The sequence below is a fragment of the Oryzias melastigma genome, linkage group LG10 (genome assembly GCF_002922805.2).
Source record: "Oryzias melastigma strain HK-1 linkage group LG10, ASM292280v2, whole genome shotgun sequence".
In the NCBI taxonomy this organism is placed as follows: domain Eukaryota; kingdom Metazoa; phylum Chordata; class Actinopteri; order Beloniformes; family Adrianichthyidae; genus Oryzias; species Oryzias melastigma.
The window spans coordinates 16796271-16805926 of NC_050521.1; the positions used below are offsets into that span (position 1 = coordinate 16796271).

General features: G+C 40.0%; 1 protein-coding gene across 3 annotated transcripts in view; it reads left to right on the plus strand.

Annotated features, from left to right (window-relative positions):
• Positions 1-1605: 1605 nt before the first annotated feature.
• atrx (ATRX chromatin remodeler) overlaps positions 1606-9656 on the plus strand; it is a 33571-nt gene continuing 25520 nt past the window's right edge. The window contains exons 1-9 of one of the 3 annotated variants that reach the window (XM_024283003.2): positions 1606-1815; positions 2938-2999; positions 3092-3141; positions 5083-5204; positions 5288-5368; positions 5484-5593; positions 5686-5753; positions 6143-8292; positions 9020-9092. In XM_024283003.2, coding sequence (XP_024138771.1) covers positions 2943-2999; positions 3092-3141; positions 5083-5204; positions 5288-5368; positions 5484-5593; positions 5686-5753; positions 6143-8292; positions 9020-9092 — 2711 coding nt within the window. In that variant the 5' untranslated portion in view covers positions 1606-1815; positions 2938-2942. The remainder of the gene's footprint in view (positions 1816-2937; positions 3000-3091; positions 3142-5082; positions 5205-5287; positions 5369-5483; positions 5594-5685; positions 5754-6142; positions 8293-9019; positions 9093-9656) is intronic. The other 2 variants (XM_036214092.1, XM_036214091.1) reach the window with 2 other exon arrangements.

Genomic DNA, 9656 nt, shown 5'->3' on the forward strand with positions numbered 1-9656 from the left:
CCACACAAACTTCTTTGTTTTTGATTCTGATTCCAGTTAGAACTCCTCAAGCAGTGGAAGAAAAATCCACAGAATAGCCACACCTTTGTATAACCCGCATGGTTCAAAACCTAGGAAAAAAGTAGCGGCTTATGGTCTAGAAAATATGGTATTTAGAAGACCATTGGGAGCACTATTACAATTGATCAAAAGATGATCAGAAGTCGACTTTGACTGGCCTGCGCTGTGTTAATCTAAACCTTGAGCATGAGATTTACCGAGACTGAGAGCCAGGGCATCATTTGCACCATTGGTATCTTCCCAAACTAACTAAAAAAAAAAAAAATGATCAAAACTTTCTGCAAACGTGAGAGTTAAAGTCAATAACCATCTTGAATCCTGTAGACCACAAACAGGATATCCCCCACATTTTTTATGTCTGTTCACACAACACAGCTCTGTCTGACCTTTTTTGTACTTTACCAGGAGCTTTTTCAAAGGATGCATCCGTTGTGCCCTGCCTTGACATGAAACCATACTATTACTCACAAGGGCAAGGACCTTTTTTTGTGCAAGACCTGGCAACCGTTGTGGTATCATAACATGTATGTGTTAAATGTTTATTATTATTGAATTAATATACCAGTAATATGGATGGTTATTAGTAAAGTAAGAGCACTGAAAGCATTAAATTTGATCAAATCATCTTTTTTATTATTATTTTAACAGCAATTATGGTGGTCTTTTGAATAAGATTTTAACATTTTAAGGCAAAATGAAGAAAACCTGTGTTGTTTTCTGGGGTATAGTTTCTGCAAAGTGGCAGGAGCTCACTGTCTATAAGCAGTCCCACATAAGCCTACTCTGACTTCCCATCATCTATCCACTCTCTCCTACTTGCTTACAACCCCAAACTGACATTACCATCGCAACAAAAATGGCGAGAAATATTGGAGGTATCCAGATTTTCAGCTTTAAGCCAGACGCCAGCTCAGACACGGAATATAAAGATCTAGTTGTCCACAAGTGGATGCATCAGAATGGAGCAGAGCAGGGAGCTCGTGGTTCACCTAATGTCACTGCTACAAACTTTTTCAAATTACTTTTGTTTCGTCTGCTCCTGATTAAAAATGATTTCAAAAGAGAAATACTCAGAAATCGGACCTTTAACCTTGATTTTATTCATATATGTCCTTTATTGTGGGAAAATAATATAGGAACATGTTAAAAACACAAAAAAACAAAGTTTTAATTGGAGTGGGTCATTAAGGGCAACCCTTAGATTATGTCAGCTTAGTTCATTAAAGTGAAATTTCCAATTTCAAAACAAAGAAAAATATAAAATCAAAAATATGAGGCCTATGTGACTTAAACCTAAAACAATAACATTGCTCCTTGATTAAAAAAAATAAAAAATAAGATAAATAAATGATCCCATCTAGCCTTCATTGATTTTCAAGTAAGTTCACACACTATAAGCTTTTTTATTTTATTTTTTTCACTATAAGCTAATGCACTCCGTCTTGTGTTGCTGCAGCCATCGGCACAGCCAATCAACCTCCTTCTAAAAATCTGGACCAATCAGGTGGCACTTCAGGCTGTTAGCCAATAAGAAAGCGCAGAAGACCAAAACTGGATGCGCCATTTTGCTGCGTCCACAGTCATCCGGCAAGATGGTCCCTTTGCTTTGTCTCTCTTGACTGGAGTTTTTTCTGTTTTTAAACCCAAATTTTAGCTCCACAGCCAAGAAAATTTCCATTTCAGAGTGAACTGGGCCGGGAATAGTTAGTACAAACCCATCTCCGTCCGTCAGGAAATGACGACGGCGGGAAGCAGGTAGGAACGATGTTTATAGTGTTTGTTTAGACAGGCCAGTTTGCATTGATTACTGTGCTACTGTTGCTAGCGGCAAGCCGGGCCGTCGGTTCCCAGCTAGCTAGCTAGCTAGCCTAGCCCAGCAGTTGCTAGGTACTGCGCAGCCGGCAATGTTCAAGTTCGCGCAGAAACGGAGCCAGACATCTCCATGCGACTCTATAGTTAATTCTCAGGCTAATATAAACCAGAAAACTGAACCAAGCGTGCAAATGCATATACGTGCGTATACTCGACATTGTATTTAAAGAAAAAGCGCGAAAGGCTAGTTTGGATGCTCAGATGTAGCTCTAGGCTGCGGAAAACGCGCGAGTTCATTGCATTGTATAAACAGAGGTGGGGTGAAAGGCCTGTGCATGCACCGATCACCAAGCCAACCTGAGGTCAGTTAGTTTGGTTTTATCCTCCAGCCGGGAATTCAACCCGCCAACGATTTGCAAGCATGTCATCCGCGGTTTCTCTGAAATCGCAAGTTGTCAAAATCCGGTTAGCCGTTTTAGTGGTAAAAAGTGTCCACGCGGAGTGATTGTAGAAGTCTGGTGCAAATGTCTGGACCACAATGGTCAAGTCTGATGCTTAAGATAGCACAAGTCAGCCATCTGAGGATGCACAGTGTGATAATTCAAAACAAACGCTTGTAATTTGGATTATTGTGCATGTGGCTTTGAATTAATTCAAACTATTGTAGACGTTTTCTCTTTTCATTTATTCAAAGTGCACCAAAATAAAATCTATTGAGAGAATTTCATTTTTGTTATTTATTTATTTATTTATTTTACATTGCATGGATGCCAACAGATCAATAGAAAAGCTTACTATTTCTGATAAAGGTTAAAACAACATGCTATTTTTGAGGAAAAATGAGGATTAGGTTGTATTTTTGTCCTATTTCTGCCTTTTTTTTGTTTTGCGTTTTCTACTGTCAGTAAAGGCTGACCACATGTACAAGCAGCAATTAAAACATTAAATTTTTTTTTTTTTTTTAGATTTCCTTTTCATATTAAAATACCTGGTAATCTTTCAAGACTTTTTTTTCCCCCTCCAAATTCATAATTTAACAGCACAGTAATAAAAATGTCTTTCTAGGTAAAATGAGTTTAGGGTCTACTGAATCACTCCAAGAGAAAATGTCAGGGAAAGAAGAAGAGGTAAGGTTGCTACCTGGTTGATAGTTTGTGCACACCTTTAATTTGAATTTTTTTCTGCTGGGGTGGTAAATTAACTCTTGGTTCCGTTGCAGCCTGGAAGCTCAGCGGGCAGTACGAAGCCTTCCTCTTCACGCAACAAGATGTAAGATTCATACATCAATTTCACAAGCATCATAAAGACCTACTATGGTGGAAAATTGTTTGAATCCGATGAAAGAAAACACAACTCTTTAGGATCAGCGCAAGTATTTAATAACTCAAAATAATGCATGCGGTACGGACATGCAGGAAAGTCTCATACAGCAAAGAGAGTTCCAATGAATTAAGTAGATTTATAGATCTTTATAGGGCTGCACAAACAACTTCAAAGACAATGTTGCACATTCTACAGTAGTGCTGGGCGATATGATGATAAATATCGTGTGGGTGATAGAAAAGTGTCTATCGTCCCATTTCTCCGATTTCGTTTATATTGTTGCTAAGCTAATTTGATCAATTATTATGCCAAGTGCGTCATTTCTTACCCTTTAGGATTTTGTGTAATTTGTTGCACACCCAGCAACTTTTTATGTTCGCCGCAACTTTACCAGTCTACCGTCTTAACAGTCATGGATGATGATGCAGCTTCGTGACCCTTCTGACTCCTTACCGAGAGTCGTGCTCTCTTTTATTATCTCTCTTTAGTCCCCTCTGACTTTTTTCTCTCCAAGACGTACGTGAACGGTCACCCTGCAGGGTGGTGGTGGTGGTGCGCTGCGCGCGAGTGTGCACGCAGCAGAGTAAAGGTGTGCTGCACGCAAACTTGCACGCGGCGGAGTGAAGGTACCCTGAGCCTATGCACACATTAGGGTGCAGGTACGAAGCGATCTGTCATATTGCGCGGCGCACAGCTGCTGCACAACATGAGTATGAGTATGAGTCAGAGAGAATCTGAGAATGTGAAGTTTATTTTATAATTTACATTTTTTAGACGCTTTTCAAAACAATATTATCTTAAAAACATTGCAACTTTTGTAGCAACTTTTCACAAAAGCTGCCGCAATATCAGGCATTTTTTTAGATAATAGCTGAAAATATACTTTATTGTCGTACATCGTGATATATACTGTTTCGTGATATAAATTATTTTCCATAACTCCGAGCACCATTCCAAATCATGTCCAAATTAGAATGGTCAACCATTAGCTCAGAGGTCTACGCATGATTTGTGTCTTGCTTTTCCTGAGTAAGGAGGACAGGTCAAGGCTATATCTCATGTCAAATACTCCCTAAAGTCATCCCTTGGTGTTTTAACGAGCACGAGCAGTTAGGTGTCACATCTGGGTAAACATTCAAAGGCATGTTTTAATGAGCACAAGAGGTTCATTCAAAGGTTACATATGAAGGTAAAATTGAATCAAATGTTTATCAAAAAAATGTAAATGAAAATTTCAGTGAACATTTTGTTTTTAACATGTTTATGCTGCATTTTTTTTTTTTAAAGAAAATTAAGTTCAAATTTGAATATCTAAATAACTCTTTATGCAAGTTGTTCTTAAACAGGAGCAGGTGAAAAAAATTGCTTCATTAGCAGCAGTGGCTGTGGTGCTACAATCGGCAGGCCACAAGTTCCCTTCTCTGCTCCATCCTGGTGCATTCTCTTGTAGTCTAATAAATTGATGTACAAGTTTGTTTTCCTCGTCCGAGGTGGGATCTGGCTCAGAACTGTTTGACTTGATAGGTCCAATATACCTCATCATTGTTGTTGCACCTGCAATATTAGGTTGGGGGTGTGATGAGCTGTAAGCTAGCGTTGGAGAGTGTAAACAGATGGATTATGGGAAATGGCTTACTCTGCTATGACAATCTAACAACAACTCAGAGTTGAATTTCTGATGAACTACTGCTGCTCTGCATAAACTATGTACTAGAAAATGACACGTTTTTCTTATTCTAGCTAAAATTGGCATAATCATAATAAAAAGACGACTGGAAGTGCTTTTTAAAAAGCTCAAAAGAGTGAGATTTTAGGCATTGTTGTTGCAGTCGAATAATTGTGCAGGTTTCTACATTTTAAAGTAAACATTTTTTGTTTACTCCTTAGGAAGCCCACCTCCGTAGCAAAGCACACTGAAGAAAATGAATCTGCTCCCTCAGCTGAGAGCGACAATGAAGGTGCCACATCTGACAATCCATCTGAAGGTAACACCAGCAGCAGATCTAAAGGTAGGCAATTGAACGGAAGCAATGTTCTTTTCGGAAAGGCGTTGAGTGACCGGAGCATTGATCATAACGGTTCCAATTCTCAGGTACTTTGGTCATGAGACCCACTGGAAATGAAAATAAAGGTGCCATGAAGCTTCGAGTGGATTTCAAACAAAAACTTTCAGGTAATGTGAACTAATCAAAAATTAAGTTTCGAGCGTGAGTAACACTTTGTTTTTGGAGAGGGCTTAGTTGTTATGTGTAAGAAAAAAATAAGAGAGACCTTTTTTAATATTGCAGATGACGCCCTCCAAAAGAAGGTCAGCTGCACTGCCTGTGGAAAACAGGTAAACCAGTTCCAGCGGAACTCGTTGTGTGAGCATCCTGCGCTCAAAGTCTTAATTTGCAAGGTAGGAAAATCCAGACCCATTCACATAACTCTGTTATTGAAATTTAAGTCCAATATCTTGTGTTATTTATCATATTTATTCTTCTCTTCTAGTCGTGCTACAACTACTACACAAGTGATGATATCGGCAAAGATTCTGATGGAATGGATGAGCAATGCAGGTACAGTTTTAGTCTTGGTTTAGTCTTGGTTCAACTTTTAAGCATTAATTCAAACAAATTTACTCTTTAACTTCAGATTTTTAGCTTTAAACAAAATTCCAGTGGATTCTGAAGCAGAGGAAAGCAGATATGCAAAACTGTACAGCGCAGAAGTGCTTTCACGAACAACAGAAATCATCTGATTCTTTTGAAGAAAAGCTGCTTTGTGCAATTATGCAACACTTGTAGAAATAATTTTCTCAGCATCAGAATCACCTCATTCACGTTGATTGCAAAAACATTTGAGAAGTTATGGCACGTCAAAGAGCGAGTGTTACTGAGGTGTTGCCAGTGATATCTCTGGTGTTAAGAGGTTTTATTAAGAATCCTTCTATAATGTTTCTCTCCAGGTGGTGTGCTGAAGGTGGGAAGCTCATATGTTGTGACTACTGTAACAACGCTTTCTGCAAGAAGTGCATTCTGCGTAACCTGGGCAGAAAAGAGCTGTCAAACATCACTGATGAGAACTCAAAATGGCACTGTTACGTATGCCGGTCAGATCCGCTCCAGGATCTGGTCTTCAAATGTCGACGAATTATGGAAAAACTAGAGCACGCTCAGCTCAAACAACACAAGGCAGAAAAGAGGGAGGAGCGAGACAAGAAGAAAAAAAAGAGCAGGACAACCAAAGAGCACAAAGCTCTCGCCAACGGAAAGGAACATGCTGAAGGCTCTGGAGTCATGACATTCTCCTACAAAAAGATGGAGATACCCAAAGAATATATAAAGAAAGCAAAAAGACTAGTGGAAACAACCACTGGTTTGAATAATACATTCATCCAATTTATTCAGCAGACAGCTGAAGATCAAGGAGACAGGTCTATCAGGTATCGGCATTTGAAAGCCTTCAAGGCTGTGCTCTCTGATTTGAGAAAAGCCCACAATGTGCTGGAAGCTGCTTTGGAGCCTGAATTCAAAAGCATGGAGTTACAGAACGGTAATGATGTCCAACACGTCAAAAAAAGTAGTTCCACTGCAGAACCAACAGGAATCGATAAAATGGATGCAGATGCAGATTCAGGAGATGGGGTCGATGCTGCTCCAAAATCAGACACGGAGCCACACAACGAAGCAGATGCGATTCCCGAAATGGATGTGAACGAGGAGCCGCAGGATGAAACGGGCTCAGCTCGTGATAGTGGAGTGAATCTAAAAGCAGATGAAAACCAAGATTGGGGTGGAGGGCTTCAGTCAGGAATGTCTGAAGATGAGGAAAAGGAGACGAATGAAGAAGCAAGTGCAGTTCAGGATGCTGTGGTTTCCAAAGATGAGGAGCAAACCAACGAGCAGGAAGCAGGCTCTGAAGAAGTGTCAAGTAAGGCTGTGATGAAAGACCACCAAACAGAAACAGATGCACTTGAGAAAATCATAAAAACAGAAACTTGTGAGGAACCTGTGTCGACTGGTGAGATGTCCTTAGATCAAGACATCATGTCTGTACCTCCATCCGTCCCCGAAGAGCTTTTTCAAATGGTGGAGAGTCTTGCAGACTCGTCAACACTTTCTAAACCGGACACTAATTCAGTCCCAGCTAATGAGGCGAAGTCCAACTCTACTCCTGCAGAAGATCAGCTGCCCCAGCCCAAAGTTAAGAATCTCATTGTCAAGCTGACTCCTGTGCCAGTCGTGAAAACCAGTGGGTCACGCTCCTCCAGGTCCAAAAGCAAAGAAAAGAGTGAAGAGTCCAAGTCTAAAAAAAAAACAGAAGATGATGACCAGTCGGCTTCTAAAGTGAAAAAAGAAACCGAGAGCCCACCACCCAGCCGCCGCTCCAGCAGATTAAAGACGACTCCTTTGAGGAAACAGAGTGAGAAAAAGGTCGATGGGGATTCATCAGAGTCTGAGGAAGACGTCAAAAGCAAGTCCAAGCCATCCAAGAAATCCAGCGACCACGCGAAAAAGCTCGACAAGGACAACAACACTCCAGCTCAAACAATAGAGGACTCTGACTCGGATGAAATTCCGCATGCATTGTTGGAGAAAGCTGCAGAAAGCAAAAGCACAGATGAGGAGCAGGAGAGCACAAAGGGTAAAAAAGGTTCAATTAAATCAGATGATTCTTCTCAGAACACTGAAAACCTATCAAAACGCAAACGAAAGACTGCAACCTCCGAGTCAGACACAGAGAATAAAAGCCAGAAGCCATCCAAGAAGAAGAAGCAAAAAGACTCTGACTGCTCAGACTCGGACTCCGACCAGAAAAAGGGGACTAGCAAAGTATCCAAGAGGAGATCTAGCCGCACAAAGAAAAACAAAGCAAAAGAGGAAGAGAAGAAAGACTCGCCAGAAAGCAAGACAGCTACTCGGAAGCGATCTTATGAAAAGAAGCGGAAGGGAAAGAGTCCTAAAGGATCTTCCCAGCTCCAGTCTTCCTCCAGTGAGGAGGAAGAGGAGGAACAGGCTGAAGGTGACTCTGGAGATGACAGCGATGCACAAAAGATTAAACCCATAATGGATGATAATGTCATCAATTCAGTAGGGATCTTTCAACAGTCTTCAGGTAAGATGATTCTCTGCTTTACTTCCTGATTCATAAAGCGATAAACTGAATTTTTTTTTGTCTTTTTTTTAACTTATTTGCATTTAGTTGCACTTTAAGTTGTGAAGCGATTGTTAGATAAAGTTTAAAGCAATAAAACCAACAGGCCTTTTAAAGTGACAACCATGACTTAATCGCAAAACTGGACTGAGATAAAACCCACGTTCCAAACAGGAAGTACTTGCTGCCTCCAAGAAGCCAAAATCCCATAGAGTTCTATTGAAATATAAACGGCTCTCACTCAGTCATTGTATCAGTCACAAGAACCATTCTTGCTGTGTTCTTGTTCATCAGAATGAAACGTTTGATTGTTAGATTCTTCCAAACCCGCTTTCAAGTAGAAGGGGTGTGGACTTCAAACAAGCTCCCTTGTGATTGGCTAGAGTGGTATCCATAGAAATGTTGACTCAAACCCACCTGGACCAATCACTACTTACCAACATCGTCTTGCTCCAACATTCTGGCGTCCATGTTGCAAAAAATTGGGAGCTGAATTGATTTTTGTAGAAACCAGAAGCAACTCATCACACACACTCAGTCCAGGTCTCTTTTTACAGTGAACTTGTAGTGAACTTTGAGACAGCTGCTCTGGTTGATTGATGATAAAATAAATCTCCAGAAGTCTGCTGTTTCTGCTTTAATTTTTTTTCTCACGATGCGACTAATATGTTTGTTTGTTGCATGACAGGAGATGAAATTGACAATAAGGACTCTGTCAATCCAGTCTGTGCAGAAGATGATGATGATGATCCAGAAAACAGGTATTTTTTTTAAGTGTTTAAACCACAAAACAGCAAGACTATTACTACCTGTTAAGTGTTTAGTGGAGAAAGAAGATAATATTTTGTGGGATGTGCTGAGTGTCAGCTTTGCATGGCATATTGTTTTTATGATGCACCAGATTTCTGCAACAACCAAACCAAAAAATGTTCTTTAGGCTGTAACAAACAACTAAGAGTGGAAAAAACCCTGCAACTTTCGGTCTCATCACTCCGTCTATAGGCTGGCATGATTGTGCCTCCCTTCCAAATGCTCCACACGTTTCCTTTATCTTCAGTGTGACTTCAAGTCACACTAGAAGGGGTTTAGAAAAAAAAACAGAGAATATGGTTAAATAAATGTAAATATTGGATGCTCTTAAAGCATACAACTTCATTTTTACTTAAACATTTCTGATGAAAAGTTATATAACAATGTCGTCCCATGACTCCTGAAATTGTTTCCAGCTATTAAAAAAAAAATCTATTTATGTTTTTGGCTTCAAGTAGATGCTAAATTACGGTGATTTTTGAGCCGAAGTAGTTTTGCTTTAATATACACCTGTG